Source organism: Stegodyphus dumicola, chromosome X2 (assembly GCF_044657685.1).
Source record: "Stegodyphus dumicola isolate Sdum_Otavi_A_Nest chromosome X2, ASM4465768v1".
NCBI lineage: Eukaryota > Metazoa > Arthropoda > Arachnida > Araneae > Eresidae > Stegodyphus > Stegodyphus dumicola.
In genome coordinates, this window is record NC_140781.1 from 14,334,920 (window position 1) to 14,353,181 (window position 18,262).

Below are 18,262 nucleotides of genomic sequence, written 5' to 3' on the forward strand. Positions count from 1 at the left end.
ATGAAGTTTCTGAAAATTCGGAAATGATTTCAGTAATTAGATAATCACACTTTGTGGATTCACATGTGTTAACTTCCTTTTGTAGTTAAATTAATCACTCATAAAATGGTCGTAAAAGACAAACAAACATTTATTTAAAGATAAATCTTAATAACCTACACGTAACGCATTCATAAACGTACATAGCATAACAAACGTACTTACTGCATTGTACCATTAAACATTTCAAGCGTATATCATCTCAGTGAATATTTTTTTAAATTATAAATAGAACGACTTCCAGAAATTAGCTGTTGCCATTTTCTCAATAGATATTTTGTCTAATAACAATTAAATAATTTATAATCGTGCTTACACATGTTAGCAAACTTGTGATGTGTGCAAAACGAGAACTCCTTCAAAAACTTCTGGATTTCTAAATCAGATCCATTTCGATGCTGGAAAATGGACAGGGAAATCAAATCAAGAATTTTAAGCGAATCACCTTTCAGAAATACTGTAGAACATGTGTAAACGCATGAAAGATGGCTTAATGTTCAAGAGAAAAATACTTCAATAAAAATTAATTATCTGATGAAAAATCATTCAAAATACTGTATTCAGAAAACTATAAAATATCTGATAAATTAAAAATACTCTCTTTTTTATAAAATAAACCGAGTAAAAAGTACTACATTTTGTTTCCATACACTCAGAATAATTCTTTTTTTTCTTCTTAAAACTGTAATACTAACTCAGAATAATTCATTTTTTCTTCTTAAAACTGTAACACTAATAACTGAACTCTGCTTGCTGAAGATAATTACAATACAGCATATACAGACAATGAAGCATGGTTCCATCTGCCAGGCTACATTAACTCCCAAAATATGTAATACTGTTGAGGTGAAAATTCACATGGAGTTTCCATTGCAGGCTCAGATCCACAGTGTCTGGTGTGCCATGTAGTTGACAGTACATCATTCCTAAATTCTTTCTCGAGACTAAACTCAGTTCGTTATGCCAATAACATACTCAATGTGTTTGTTCAACAAATGGCTGAAAATGAGTGAAAGAATGCTCACATGCAGCAAGATGAAAATACAGCACATGCAACATGGAATGATAATGTACATTTAAGTGTTCCTGCCTGATCACATTGTGGTTCCCACCAACCTTGGCCACCTCATTCTCCAGATATATCACCCTGTGATTCCTTCGTGTGAGAAGCTCTAAAAGGACAGGTGTAGAGCAACAACCCTCATACATTTAAAGAACTCCATAACATTACCATAGCTACCAGGACACCCTGTAGAATGTTCTAGCTCATATTTCTTAGATCATGCGATCTTGTCTACACATGTGCCTCAAGGTCAATGAAGAAGTCTTCCAGCATCTCCTTTGTATAAATCCTTGACACACTGTACTGTACTTACTCAATCACTTACTCGTTTCACATGTTCCACAAGACCTCTTTTAAAATACTAACGGTGTATTTTGATAAAAATTCATTGAAATATATCATGATATAAACCTCTAAAAGTTCATAGTATATCTGAGAATATAAATAAACATTGGTATTGAACATCAACAATAATTTAGTTTCTAAAACCACTTTCACAGAAGACCAAAATCATTCATAACCTTACGGTCTGTGATTGCATTTATCTATAATATGTGACTAACTGAAGGGAAGACTTCTGAATCTGCGAATCACATCTGTGGAGTATAATCATTAAAAAACAAAATGGTTGCCATAATTGTCATGTAATAGCTTTAGAAAAATCACTTTAGAAAAGTCCAACAAAATACCAAGATCTTGAAAAAATTTACTGCAGCATTTACCTTACACTGTTTGGTTTACAGTTAAAATAAGACTGCAAAAATTGCCTTAAATCAACATTAAGCACACCATTCTACAAAAAAATTTATTTTCCCTCCCCCCAAAAAATAATAATTAAATAAAAATAAAAAAGAAAGGAATAAAATGGAAATAAGGAATAATAAAAACGGAATTATTTCTAGAATCCGCATTATTACTAGAAATCTGTCTTCAGATAAGTAAAATGCAAGAACAGAAAAGGAAGACAATTCAAAATGATTATATACAGAGATATGTGATCAAGAAAACTTGATAACTTTATGGATCACCAGATCTGCACTGCATACAACTAAAGTCTGATTACCTTGAAACTGTTGCAGATTCAGATGAGAACAGAATGATACTCACGACTAACATGTGCTCAACACTTTTACATAAGCACGTTCTGCTTCAAAGTCATTTGTACTAATAAGAAAACCAAAGTTAAACGGTAAAATTACCTATTCAGGCAGTTAATTCTGCTGCAAACAGACTTTTATACATTTTACATTATTTTTTAAATCACACAAAACGAAAAAATAATTAGGAAATGTAAGGTATATTGAAATCTTTATCACATTTTTACAGCAAATTATACAATTCATTATCACAATTTGCAAATGTATGACAACGCATACTTAAATTTCAGCATGTTTTTTTCATTAAGGAAAGTGGGATTTAAGATGCATAACATTTGAAGCAATGGCAATAACGTGTGTATTCTATATCCTTTAGCAAATACTATTATAAGCTTTAACTTCCTTCTTTCAACTCACCAGAAAGTTTTTGATGCTTCTCTTTTTAAACTGCATTTTTATTATTTTCTTGAAATAATATCAGCACAAAAAACTCATGTTGTGAATTTACAGAACTTCATTAGCAAAAAGTATATAACAACATGTTCATTGCTCTAAACGCACATTGCAACATGGGATTTGGATCGCTGAACAGAGGAAAGGAAATCAGCTAACTACAAAAATCAGTCCCCCCTTGAACAATGTGACAAGAAAACGTGCTCATGAAATAAATCTGTTATTTCTCAGGAGTACTTAAAAATTTTAAAGAAAACTTCAGAGGCTCATTTTGTGATCCCAAGGCTGAAATAGTATTCTATACCTGTTATCAGTTTCAAGCTCGTTAATTCTTGATCTTGCATCATCCAACATGCTCTGAATTAGAGTAAGTTGTTTATCAACAGTAGTTCCTTCATTTAGTTTCAATATTTTATTTTCATGTTGCAACCTGATTAGTTTCTCTCTGAAAAGAAAGAATTTTTATAATCTTACATTTAAACAATAAAAAATTCTCATATAAATATGTTTGCAATAAAAAATTTATACTACATGTTTACAATTAAAATTAAATACTACATGTTTACAATAAAAAATAAGTAATGTACTTTTTTTGCACAAACTTTAGATAATTAGAACATTTATGCAAACATGCTTGCACAGATGCTCAAATTCATTACAGTGAGTAAAAGAGCTAATAATGATACATAGTAATCAAAGTCAACTGCAAATATCAGTTTTCTAACCTGACAATTTGTTATTCATTAACTCTTTCCGGCACATCCAAAAAATTCCCTCTGCACAAACAAAATAATCACAGTCGAAAGGCTTTATAGGTTATTTTTAACCTTCTTTATTTATGCTAGATGGTGGCACAACAAAAAAACAGTCCATACATTTTAGCCATGATCAGTTTTTAACGACCTTCATTTTTCAAAGAAATCTTGCAGTTTTTTTTTTTTTTTTTTTTAAAGGATATAAAAGGAATTGCTTGAGAAGAAATTTCTATGTTATTTTCTTGGCTGTATTCTGATCTCTTTATTCTATGTTAGTCTTAAATTTTTACTTTCAAATCTTGCCTAAAATCAAACGACAAACATCTGGTGTGCCCAGAGTAGAATCACAGAAACACCAAGACCAGACCAACAATTGTATCTTTGTTTCACTGCAGTATTTTCTTCAGTGAGCTCATTCACACGAGAAAGACACATTTGTGTTTCATTCCCTGTTTTCTTTTTATGGGTGGGGTGAGGTTTGGTTATCAACTAAGAAACTACTGTTGGGGTGTTTCTCTGAAGGTCAAGGGTAATTTTGTTAGTTCTTTGATTTTTCACTATAACAGTTCTTTTTTTTTTTTTTTTTTTTTTTTTTTCCCTTTCACTTTCCTTGAAAGAAGTTTTGTTAGCTCTACGTTTTCAATTGTATATGTTTGTTTAATTTTATTTTACAGTTCATATTTTTTTAATTATAGATATTAGTTTATTTTTTCTGATTTCTAAGTATTTTGTTAATGAATTGGACAGGGCTGACTATTTCTGAAGAACTGAAGGTGCTAAACAAATTGCCTTCGGATACTGAATCCGATACGGATCCCGGCACATGTGCAAAACATGCAATGTGCTTTTTCAAAGGTGGTGACACTTGCTTCAAAAAGTACCACCATGAAAAAAATAGATGAAAGGCCAAGTGTACGTGTGTACTTTGAAAATGCTTACTTTCACAAGATAAGGAATAAAAGAGAAAATGAAAACACAAAATTTAATGTTTAGGGTAAAAGTATAATAAAAAACAAGTAAGTATAATAAAAATGATGGTTGTATAATAAGAAAATAGATAAATGCAAGAAAAGACAAAAACACAATTTCGAACAATTTAATTTTAGACCAATAAAGTGTAATATCAGGTTTCCATGTTATACCTTGCAAAATAAGTATATCTGAAAAACATATTTCATTGTCCACCAGCGGCCGAGTGGTAAAATCACTGAACACTGGTAGTTCAGTCCGAGGTTCGAATCCTGCGAAAGGGCTGGCTGCATGGGCGTTTTTGTGGTTTTCCCCATGTGTAACGTGTATATGAGCCAGTTTCCCTTAGAAAGTCCTCCACGAAGGCATCCCTCAACTTAGGCAGATAGCCCTAGTGTGCTATGCTGTATTCTCAATACACCACCACCACACACACCACCATATACACTGGTGTGCAAAAATTAAGAACGAGACGGTTTTTTCAATATAACTTTGTACAAAAGCTTGCGGATCCATAGCGCCTCAAAAAAGACGCACATATGAAAGAAGAATCTCGTTACAATAACGGGTCCCGTTGGCTGAACCTGCATCGAAGATGTGAAGGTCTGTACGACTACCAAGCATGATGTTTCCCCAAACGAGAACACCGCCACCTCCATAACCGTCCCTTTCAATGATGTTCGAGGGATGATTGCGGCTTCCCCGCTCTCTCCAGAAGAGTATGCGATGAGAATCGCTACTCAGACTGAATCTGCTCTCATCTGTAAAGAGTACTCATCCCCATTCATTGTCTCTCCAATTCCGGTGTTCTCGGCACCACAGAGAACGCCTTCTCCGATGGGCAGGTGTTAGAGGTACACACCGTACAGGGCGTCGTGCAAACAGACCACCACCGTGCAGTCTTCTGGCCACGGTAAAACGTGATATCGGTCGTCCAGTCACCTGTGTCTAGCGATTTCTCCCGCTGTCTGCCGCCTGTTTCTTCTGGCCTGTAAGGCAATATACCGGTCATCTGCGGGTGTGGTTCCTCGTGGACGACCACTACTAAACCCTAGGATAGCTGTTCCTGTAGTTTGAAATTGTCTCCAAAGTCGTGAAACGATGCTGTGAGCAATTCCGAACTCTGCAGCCACACTTGTCACACTGCGGCCTTCCTCCAACTTCCCAATGATTCAACCTCGCGTAAAAGCATCCAGATGTCATCTAACAGATTGATTATTCACCATTTCTCGCTGAGGCAGCAACTCGGTGTGATTTTAACTGCTATACGGCGTGCAATCTCTTTGCCAGAAATTCTGATCTTACACCGACAACATGCTTTATACTACTCAGACACTCCCCCATTATGTCTACTTGCATATCTGCGCATGTGCTACCGTACATCACCTTACTTAATCTCCTGATTGGTTTTTCTGTCCACTCTGCCTCTTCGTTCAGCTGATATGCTAATTTTTCGACTTCGTCCTTAATTTTTGCACACCAGTGTAGTTCATCTGAATTGGTTGGATGCCATAAGCAAGTTTCTCATATCAAGGTCATACCCAACGCCGAGCATCCTTCAGAGAATAGTTGCAATCCTCTTCACCTGATGTAATATCATATCCTGAGATGTCCAATCCTGAAGATGAGGGAAAGTAATCATCCATTTTACTGTCAGACATATTCGTATAAAAAGCACTTACTACAAACAGTAAACAAAAATGAAAGACACAGAATAAAAAAAAATATGTTGTACTCAAACAAGAATGACGAGGAATAACCACGCAGTCATTAGTCATCACTGTCAGACATATTCATAAAAAAAGCACCTACTAACAAACAGTAAAAGAAAAAGGAACACGCATTTATTGATAGAAATAATTTCATTTGAATAAACAGGTCACTATGTTGTAAGTAATTTTTCAGGTTACTTTAAGAAATCTGAAAAAGAATTTTGCTTTCAAGAAAGAAGATTTAAAGAAGAAATATTGTGATTTGCTTTATGCAATATTGCAAAAAACACAATTTTAAATGTGAAAGAACATACAAATTCAGAATAAAATTAAATGCATTTTAGGACAGCTTATCAAAAACCATAACAATAAGGAGGAAAATTCAATTCATGCAGTCGTGCACTCATGAATCTCCCTCTTGCCATAGAACACAACAAACTGACTTCAAGTACTACAACAGGCAGATATAAGAGTTTTAGACTTAGCAATCTCATAGATACAAATGACAATTAGGTAATAGTCAATCACATCTTTCCTCTTATGTCCTAAGCTCCTGTATCTGTCACAGCTGAACCACAAATGACTCGATGTACCATTGTCACAACCACCATATTCTACCATGCCCAGCCAATGACAATAATAAAAAAATCTGATGTGTACACCACATGACTTCCTTGTATGGAATATTAAATTATATGCATTTTTTCTTGCATTTCATTTAAACTTATTGGATTGAATTAAATTTATTTCATCATGGATGGAAATAAATTTATTTTGTCATTAAAGCATAAACCACAATAGAATAGATGCACTCTATAAATTCACTATATTTGTTTACCACAGCGGCACTCTGGCCCTAGGTTCACTTAACAGCATTAAATTTCCTTCATTTTTTAACTCAGAATACACAAAATTTATATCACCTTCAGAATTATCTAATCGTTGCCACATATTCTATTCAGATACTATAATAAACCTAAATGTATAAAAGAAATTAAGCAAACAACAACAAAAAACAAAAAAGGTTTTTCACAGAGGATTCAGTATTTCTCATTCAATTAATTCTGTTTTTACTCCGCAACAAGCAATAAAAACTCAAAATATCTGTATTGAAAATTATGAAGTAAATCTTAAACACTTATTTCCTCAAATAAATTCCAGAATGGATTAAGCATGATTTAATTCGCAATACTAAAAGAAGGCATTATCTTTGTTTTTGCGAAGCTTACTTTCTGTAAATTGGCAACAAATCTACTATTCTGTTGTTTCAAATGTAAACAAACATTGCTGCCATTGCAAAAGGCTTAGCGGCACTTAAAAAACTTTTAAATTCTTAATAATTCTAAAAATATCGCATGCAGATTTACTAAAAGTATTAAAACCTTAACCGGAAGATAAGAACAATATAATTCAATCATTTTTAAAGCAAAAAGTGCCCAATTTACGAACATATAAGAATAAAGAAACTGAGATTACTGAGCTGAGTAACACAATGGATATATATTGCAACCAAAATATGAGGTGCACATCTACATGCTATAGCAATCCTATATACAAAATTTCAATGTTCCGAGGCTACTCGTTTTTGAGTTTTGTGAGATACGTATATACGCACAGACGTAACGAAAATTTCTCTTCAGAATTCATTTTAAATCAGTTTTATTTTTTTGGGGGGGGGGACGTCTTTATTCTGTCCTTACATATGGATGTCAAGCAAAAATATCATTAAATTGCATTTGATAGCGGTCAAAATGGATATTTTCGCTGAAATATCATGCCTGAAGTTTTTCGCGATTACAATACTTCCAAGGGAACTTTTTAAGTGCCACAATAACTAATAATAATTTTGTATAATCTATAACAAATTATACACACAAAATGAAAAAGCAATTTTCTTCTATCTTTCCATTACTTGCATTCTCAATAGTTATAGAAGTATTTTGAATAAATGGGGGGAAAAAAAAGAAAAAGTTTAAAATCTTCATGTTACTTACCTTATTTCTGGAGGCACAGCATCCAACAGCTCTGAATCCCCCATTGATGCCTCATTCCCACTCCCTTCGTGAGTGCTTTCTGCACAAAAATTCAGTGAATTTAAATAAAAGCATTATGGAAGAAAAATTCATTTTAAACATATTCCTATAATTAATAGCAAACTATTAATAACTATTAAAACTAGGACTATTTCTCAAATGTTTAGTCAGTAAAATAAAGCAAACTGAATAAAATGATAATGATTAAGCACATCACTTCTAATTCCACTTCAAACTGTCACTCATGTATTCACATTCATGAAATTGAATGCTATTCATATTTCTTAGTCTGAATACAGTAACTCTAAGCTTCATCTACATCTAACAATTGAGTAATTTCAATAAGCCATCACATAAAACTTCACTCTGCTAAAGCAAAACTATTCCATATTTCTTCCATTTTTTTTCAAACATTATTTAGGTGAAATTTGTTTATCTTGATTGAGATTATTCTCAAATCAAGCTAAACAAATTCAATTCTAATGAAATACTAAGTGAATGAAGCCTTATAATTTTTCAATTTTCTTTTTTCAAAAATGTAATACCAAGTTTCATTGAAATTACAGCTTCAGTTGCTTGTAACTTTTGCAATTCGTGGAAGAAAATCGGCGACAAAAAGATAGGGATAAAGGATGGGGGAAAAGATATTTTTTCATTACACTTTTCATGTAAAATTTATCAACAGTGTTAAAAATGAGAATATTTAGAATATAAATCATGCATCAAGAAAACCCACAGCACAGAAAGAAATATTTTTTTCATAAGCATGTAATATTCTATGTACAAATAAAAATATTCCAAACAGGTTTTCATGCCTTGCAAATATGAAGTTTTATGGCAGAAAATAATTATCGAATACAACACACAGCGCCATTAAAAAAAAAAAAAAAAAAAAAAAAAAAAAAAAAAAAAAAAAAGAGGCTCAGAAACAGGTCAAACTTTGTATACATACAGACAGTCAAGCACTTAACAAATGATTTAGTTCTCAAAGATGTCAAGCGATGAGACACTTAGATATACATACCCTCAACAAAATGTTGTGACCTCATTTTATGTGATACATCCTCGAACATATCATCGCATTGAACCAACGAGTGTCCCAATCATAAGTTCCTGAAGCATTATGCACTGCACACTGGTCATGTGATTTCACACTTCATTTTCATTTATTTTACACTTTCTTCACAGAGCGTGGAAGGCTTTCCCCTTGCACATGATCATATTCCACAAATACATTCCTGACAAGACTGGAAGATCGGGCTGATGAAAAGAGCACTTGCATACCGTACAATGCATTCAAGGCAAGCTAAGCAATGCATGGCCAGGCATCGTCTTGTTGAAAAATTACCTTTGGGACGTCTTCAAGATATAGAAGTAAATGGGGCTGCTGCACACCATCAACAGTGTTCCATTAATGTGCCTATAAGATGCATTAGAGATGGATGGCTGTCAGCAGTACTACATTAATTTATACTGATGAACCAAGTGTCACTACAAAGCAGTAGCCAGGTTACCTCAACACATTCAAGCGTTGATCATCATTTGCGAGGTAAATGCCAGATTTGTTGCTAAAGACTGCTCTGACCTATTAGCATTCCAGGCAATTCTGCTGCAATACCACTGCACACATTCACAATTAATTGCACATACAACAATTGTCTGTTGTTTACAGAAAGCTTTGTAAAGAATGACAAACCACCAAACACTGTGAAAACTGCATTGCTATTGGAGCAGTGGAAACATCCTATACACTTTATAAAATTTAGACTACTCGAAACTAAAACCATCGAAACTAGTCCTGTGAAGTTTTGAAAATATAACACTGATTTTTGTTGTTTTACTTCTGAATTAGTATTCATTCGGCACGTTATTGTGTCTTAATTTTAGACTACTCGTCAGATATATTACTATTTGTCATATGTGGACAGCCTATTTGGCACTACAAGACCGGTCCCAGCTGATAATCCCCCCCCATATTAGGTAGGGTGAGGGAGACTAGCCAAAGTTCCCCCAAGAGGTAAATGTACACTAATCATGCTACTGCCCCAGGGCCGCATTCCATCACGATTCCAAGCGATCACAGTGGTGGCGACCACAGACTGGTCATCAAAAATACCACCCTGCCCTACAGGATTGCATGGAATTTGAGGGACAATGGACCAGCTGCTCCACAGCTACCGATACCTCTAGTTTGGGGACTTACCACCAATTTCCCTTTGGTATAACTATATAGGATGGTCTTTCCTTGGATTTCTGGAATGGCCAGGCTCATGTTTTTATCCCCCGTGCTGAGACTGCCAAGGTATAGATCTGAGCCAGTAAAATAAATGAGATATATTAAGTTATGAGGTTGCCTATTTTACAATCACTAAATCTCATCTACTATAGCGCGAACAACATTGACATAAAAAATGGTATCATCTACAGCCTCTAACTTTACAGAGAAAATCAATCTGTGGTCCATGGTTGATATGCGATCAGATTCATTTGACTTGATTGAGAGAGGCAAGTTTTCAGGCAGCTTTACACCAATCATAGTACAAAAAACTGACATAATTTACACCATGTGACATCTAAAGTTCTAGGAATGTTTATTTAAGCACTGGCTGAAATTTTAGGAATACTTTTCTCCCATAGTTTCACTGTGGACAGGTCAGTGGCATAGCTAGAGCTTCTTCCACTTGCGGCGGTTCCCTGAATCTGTCGAATATTGCAATATTTGGAACTTTATTCTGGGGATCATATTTTAGAATAAACTGCAAAGATTTAAAAGGACCACCCTTCAATGTAACATGAGAAACAGCTCTGCTTTAAATATGCTGACAAAATTTATTTACTATAGACTACTGATATGATCCACAAGACAAAAAAAAAAAAAAAAGTAAAGTACAAAGCACCTACATTATGATAATTATGTATTACTTATGAAATGATATATAAAGTTAACAATTATGATATTAGGATATATTAATTTGGGATTGTTTGATGTATTTATAAGTATGTTTATGTTTGATATGATGTATATGTTCGATGTATTTACTATAAATCTAATGAATTTAAGTTGATAATATATAGGACTGGCTTGTTATACATAAGTCACTTCAAGGAAATTTTTTTGTACGATATATTGTTTATATGATCTTACATATTAACACTTCCAAGGAATTATTGCATCCCTCTATGCATGTTATAAGTATCCAACTGGCAACTATATCCTATTCAACTGGCAATTAGAAAATACGTGGTTTTAATTCCACCATAAGCCCACTGATTTCTCACATTATGGATATTACAAAAAATATAACTTAACGACCTCACTCAAATAAAATGCAGGTCAGATTTAGTCAAAAAAAGCTAATGGCTCTTCCCCAGTTACTCTTTAAGTAGGGAAAACATAAAGAATTATGAAGTTTCCCAATGCAATGCTCTCTATGTGTAAATAGTTAGAATACGCAACTGGCAGTGGGAAGTTCTATGGTTTAAGTTCCGACAAGGGAATGGTTAAACTCTCCTGTTTCCCATTTGAATTATTTATTACCAGATAAATATGTTTATTAAAATAATAATTTCCTGATTATTCATTTATGTGGCCACTTACTTTTTTGAACAATCTTTATGAAATTATCAGCCACTTTATTTTCAAAGCAAAAATATTAGCTAACCAATAATTGCAAAATTCTGCTAAATTTTCCTCTGGCTATGCAAATGAACAGTAAGACATCAATATATAAATTCACATATCTTTTATGCATATGATTGTCAAATCATATAACAAAGTATGGATTATCAGCACACAAGATAAATGTGTAGCCCACATTTTACCATATATGTGCAAGTCTGTATGTATACATACATATATAATAAAAAACTGGAATAACAAACAGCATCTATACTATTAAAATGTGCGCACGTTTATGTTTTTTTTTTTTTTTTTTTTTTTTTTTTTGTGGCATTATCTCCTCCTCCGGAACAGCGGGGAGTTGAATTTCGAGAGAGATTATCCCCCCTCCTGGCTTCCAAAATTTTGTGGGAAGCCATTTCAACCATTCTCATCTTCATATGACTTTAACTAGAGGAGATATAAATTAAAAACTTTGAAAACGCTAATTTTGCCCTCAGTTTTTTGAGTGGCAACAGTCTCGCACAGTAGAGACAAAAATCTGCTTTATTTCAAGAATAGCTGCCACTGCTTTAAATCGCAAAGTAGAACACTGGGTTTAAATCGTAGAGTTTGTTAATAAAAAATTTCTAAGTTTTACAAAATAATAGCACTGCCAAGCATTAAACATATTCCCGATTCCAAAAAATTTGTGGGGAGCCATTTCAACTACTACCATGTTCTTACGACTTTAATCACCTGAGATATTAATTTAAACTCTGAAAACATTATTTTTCGCACTCATTTTCTCCGAGTGGCATTGGAGATAAAAATGCTTTATTTCAAAAAGTATGGCTACTACTCGCTTTCAAAATACAGAGTTTGTTAATAAAAAATTTGTTAGTTTTACAAAATATGAAATAAAAATAACATTGCCAAACATTAAACATATTATTATTATTATTATATAAGGTCATATTCTGGGGTTTAAGAAAGCATGCAATTGAATGTGACATCCCTGTATGTCGAAAAATGTTTGTTAATGTCAGCATTTTAAATAAATAGCTGGTGTTGGCAACATTTTTCGTTTCAGGTTAGTACAACTGACATGATATATTATTGCCACATTCATTCTTTTATTAATATTGAGAAAATGTCATTATATTACATAAAATATAAATCATGACGTCAAATGTATTAACCTGAAGTGTCAAAAGTTTTTGTTTCCTGCTTTGGCAATAAAAACGTTATTTTCAAATTGGTTGTTACTTGGAAAGAATGAACTAATTTCTTGCATATTGTTTTCATACATTTGCCTTTCAGGAGTACACAAAACTTACAAATTTTGCTTTGGCTGCAGCATGCTCATCCGGTGCGCTTGTTCGCTAGTTTCTTTTACAGTATAAAATTTATAACTAATATACTATAAACAACTAACTCTTGTATACACTTTAAGTTTGTAAATAAGAAAATATTCTTGAGTACTAACATATTAAAAAATACTATTTGATGAAGAAACCCTCAGTTTTACAATACTGTTACACTATAATAATAATAATAGCAATATAGTATCATCTTGGTAAAAAATCTTAGCACTTAACAATAAGTTATACAACTATAAATTACGTATAAAAAATATTTTCTAAGCAGGTATTTCAATCAAAGGACTAAAAAGTGAAATTTACTGATTTTCTATAATTCAAGACTCATTCATTAAATACCAAATTATAACCAGTTTTTAAAACTCTATTTTTATTTACTCTATTATTTTAAATGCTATTATTTGCATTTGTAAATGTGTACTCTGAAAAAAATTTCATTAGGAATGTTTGTTCCTATAAGGAATGGCATTTTTTCATAAGGCATTGTATAGATAGATATATGTAGTAAAATCTTGATCTATGTTTCGCAATGCATCATTCTCAATTTTATGATCTCAACCGAAGTTCTATATTTAAATAACATTATTTAATCCTGCATTTTCCTGGCAACAAAATTCAAGGCCTTTTTCTTATGCACAAAAACACTTTCAAATGGTTGTACATTTCAAAAGATAAAATGATGCTTCTTTCAATTTTTTTAAATGTTACATGAACATATATTTGAAATAATGCATACAATGCATTCAATGTTAGCACGCTAGTCTTGTAGTCCATTGATGGCATGCCACTGGTACCTATGTATCATCACAACCATCTTGTAGAAGGTTGCCAAAATTTTCAGAATGATCTGAAACAACAATGCACATAGGCAACAATGCACATAACCATTCTCTAGTTTTAACAAAAAATGTTACCATTTTTGTACGTGTTACATTTTTTGCATTCTAAATTTAAATTTTCTTACAGAAAAACAGTGACTTTTTAACTCAACTTCAGTTTTCAAATGTACTTGTGGGATTTGACTGCAGCAGAACAGTTGCCACAAAATCACTAAAGAGAACATTTTTAATCCATTCTTAAAGTAATAGTAATGAAATTTCCAACAGAACTTACCAAAAGAAAAAAATGAGAAGGAAAGAAATGTCTTAAGTTGATTGATTAATCTTCAAGATAAATACCTAATTTAAATGCGAAATATGATCATAAGAATATACATGCATGAACTAAGTAATTACTCAAACTTTTAAGTAATGATTCATTTTTTTCATCACGAAATCTCCAAAGTGTACCAAGTTAATTACATTAATATACAAGTAACAAAAATGGGATACATTAGTTTGAAAATCCAACAAAAATTTTAACAGAAATTTCCATTATGAGGCTAAAAGATATTAACAATCAATATTTCACATGCATTTATAATAGGTCCAGTAGCATCATTTCCTTTATTTCATTTCTACGCATAAAGTCTTGCTTAAAAATCCTCAAACAGCATTTCAGAAAGGAAAAAATAAAAAGGAATAGTTAAATTTTATGTGCATTACATAAAAACAATTTGTTTCATATATAAAATGGTAAAAATGTACCTTTTTGTAACTGCATACATCGTAATTCTTCCAAACTTTCTTTAAGTGAATCACGTTCAATTACCAATCTCTGCAACAAACAAGAAAACTAAAAAGTGCCAATAGAATCTAGTTTTTAACTTTATTATTAATTATATGAGATTGTCAGAAATTTAAAATTTTACATTAAGCTAAGAAGCAAGATCGTGTATCTAGTACCAAATAATCCATGCATCTTTTTTAGGCATTCACAGATGAATCTAGTCTTAGTTCAACACAGTCAACTTCAATAGAAAGTACAAAAAACTCAATGCTCACTTACTCTATATATTCAGATGGAATATGAACATAAATGAAAGATAATATACCTTAACATTGATCTCAGTTTGACAGATCACATATTAGTTATTGAGTTAACAAAAGGTCTTCAGCTCTGGTTAGGTTTGTAAAAGCCACATACAAAGCAGGTCATACCAAGTGGCCAAAAGTATAATTCACGTACCATATTTTACCAATTTTTTTTATAAAATTAGCCACATCTGCTTAAAAAAATACAGCAGAGACAGCTCTCCAATGGCAAATAATGCTGCAAAGGCCTATAACTAACCACCTATAACTAACCACTAACTTAAATTTCATCTGGTTTTTCCTTCTTCCCATAATAAGTTTTTTCTTAGATAGCAAATCACTTAATCTAACTTCAGCAAAAAGAAAAAGCAAAATGATTCAGATTTTATGTTCACGACAGGGTTTAAGGATTTTATATACTCCGAGCTCACAGTTTACCAATCTGTCCTTGGACTCACTTCTGCTAACACTGCTTTTTTTGTCTTTTTAACTTAACATTGCTTTCTTTGCCCTTATGTCACATAAAATCAACAGCAAAATCTCAAAATATTTAACAGCAGGAAATTATTAGAATTCCTGATAAAATATTTAGTATTGTCACACATTTCTCTATTTCTTTCAGTCTTTCCTCAGTTTATCATATCATAATTTTGTTTTCTAAACAAGATGATCTACACAATTATTTTCATATGTCACCCAGACGGTATAGCAGTTAGGGAAGCCTGTCTGTGATACCGAAGGGTCTGGGTTCGAATCCCAGGGAAGGCATGATTGTAACAGTCCATCCCTTCATAAGAGGAGATGGTGGCCCACCTATTAGGTGCCTCCATAATAAAGAGACCACCACATCTGGCCTTGTAGAGATTAATGGACTGTGTTACACTGTAACTGTTCACAATCTGCCATTGGGAAAAAAATTATTTTCATCTTTTTAACTTTATTTTTGATGAAAGGGGACGCAAACGCCCTTTCTTCACACTTATGCCACATAAAATTAAACAGCAAAATATTTAAAATCACTATCTTTAGAATTCCTGATGGCATGTTATGTTTGAAACATGAAATGGAGAAAACTGAGTCTTGAGACTAATAGCCCCTCTTGGTGGACAAATAAAGAGAAAGTGGCTATAATGTTTAACCTAGTCATAGCTTCATATCCCCCCAGAGACACGTAACGTAACAAGACAACTAGAAAACAAATCTACTTGAAATTTATTACTTTGAAAAAAAAAAAAAAATTAAACAAGTTTTCAGCACTAGAACTGAATGTTATGATTCCAATATACATATAAAAGATTTAGCTAACTTTTTCACCTTTTAAACAATTTTACTTTATTTTAAGTAAACTGTAGCTGGTTAGGGTAGACTCATTAGTACATCTGTTATTTTTTGGCTATTTACCTTACTAAAGAAAGCATTGTTTTTTTTTTTTTTTTTTTTTTTTTTTTTTTGTGTGTGTGTGTGTGAGTGAACTGGTGAGGTCAGGAAGCACAACTGCAGGAACTGTACCTATACTACTTCTTGATAAGCCATATACATGCATCATTTTACTGTCTATCATTTTTGTTGATTTTCATCTACCAGCCAACTCAGACATCAGCTTTATGGTTTCCTCGGAGAGCTCGACTCATGTGGGATGGTAAAACGTGGATGCGAATTTTGCAGGATGATGGACTGGACATTGTGGACCAGTTGAATGCCCACCCTGTTTACCAGATTTTCCAGTGTGGATTTCTTTTTATGGGGACATCTGAAGGACACAATTGAGAAGACTACCACTGACTCACTGGAGGATCTTGATGCATGACTATCCATTGCAGCAAGTGTGCATGAAATGCCTGCCATTTTTAAAGTATTCGTTGATCACTTCTATCATGCTACCATGCATGTATTTGTGTTGTTCGTCAAAATTCTGAACATTTCTTTGAATACTGTATTGCTACAAAGATGCACTTTGAATTGATTTTGTAAACACATTTTTCCTCCCATGTTATTTTTTTGTGTTCATGCCTTAACACATCACTTTAGCCCCTAAGCTTGTCCCATTATCATAGAAACACCCTAAACAAAAATATACTGTCTGTAAGAAGCAGTGCTCTTTTGCACATCGATAATAAATACGTTAAACTAAGAGAAATATGTGTGTTTTTGGATTTATTGTTATTGGTTTGATTTATTGTTATACTGATATTTTCTGCCATATTTACACTTCTGCAATTTTGCTGTAAACAGTCTATTCTGTCTTGCATTTTACGTTAAATTTTTTCTATTTTATCATGCATTTTACTTTTCATTTGCAGTAAAAACGTTTTATACACAGCTTTGTATATGTTTCCTTATAATTCTCAAATGGCTTCTGTGTCAGGGAAGCCTCCATTACTATATTCTTAAACAAATTCATATTGTTATTATTGACTACTTTATGTTTCAAAAGCTTTATGCTAGTTTTAAAGTCACTTACATGCTATATTTAGATTTTATTTTATAGCCTGATTTTCACTTTTTTGTTTTGTTTATATAAAAAATATACACATAAAAATCTTGATGATAAATATTGAAACATTTCATCAGTCAAGGCCAACTGTGTTCTTTTTCAATTCAACACTTCATATTACATCTTACATATCTATACATCTAATATGAGAAAACAAAGATACTAGAGCACTCAGTATTTCCCTTACGCATCTGTTAACGAAAAACAAGCCGTAACAAGACTACTACGAGTTAAAAAAAATGTTTCAAATCATAAGTGTTAAAAAAATCAGTGGATTTAAATGTTAAAAGTACCACTCACTTAAGAAATCAGGTTTTTCAGACTTTTACGCATTCATCTCTTTTGTATGCAGAATATTTCTACATAATGCAATAACATGACATAAGTAATTTATTTTGGAATCACTTAATATAGCTACAACTTTTGATGTTAAATCTCAGGCAAAATCTCAGGCATATCCAGGTAAATATAAGCTTCATTATAATGCACTAGCTCTAAATATTTAAGGTAGAAAAACATTACAGAAAACAAGCATTTTAGATTTCAGGGATATAAATGATACCCCCCCCCGGTATGTCCACAAAAGCTAAAAATCTCAAAACTGATAAGGATTGCAAATTTTCAGTTCTAAAGTTATAGAAAACTATTCTGAACATATTTTAATGGCAAACTATTTGCAGCTTTTTAAACTGAATAGTTATACAATCACACATACAAAGCCCATCTAAAATTTAAAGTCTCATAATATCTATTT

General features: G+C 32.6%; 1 protein-coding gene across 3 annotated transcripts in view; it reads right to left on the bottom strand.

Moving 5' to 3' along the window:
• hook (hook microtubule tethering protein) overlaps positions 1–18,262 on the bottom strand; it is a 227,166-nt gene that overhangs the window by 74,491 nt on the left and 134,413 nt on the right. For all 3 annotated transcript variants that reach the window (XM_085809576.1, XM_085809575.1, XM_085809577.1), the window contains 3 exons: positions 14,688–14,757; positions 8,083–8,161; positions 2,957–3,097 (listed from right to left, as the gene is read on the bottom strand). In XM_085809576.1, the coding sequence (XP_085665702.1) occupies positions 2,957–3,097; positions 8,083–8,161; positions 14,688–14,757 (290 nt within the window). The remainder of the gene's footprint in view (positions 1–2,956; positions 3,098–8,082; positions 8,162–14,687; positions 14,758–18,262) is intronic.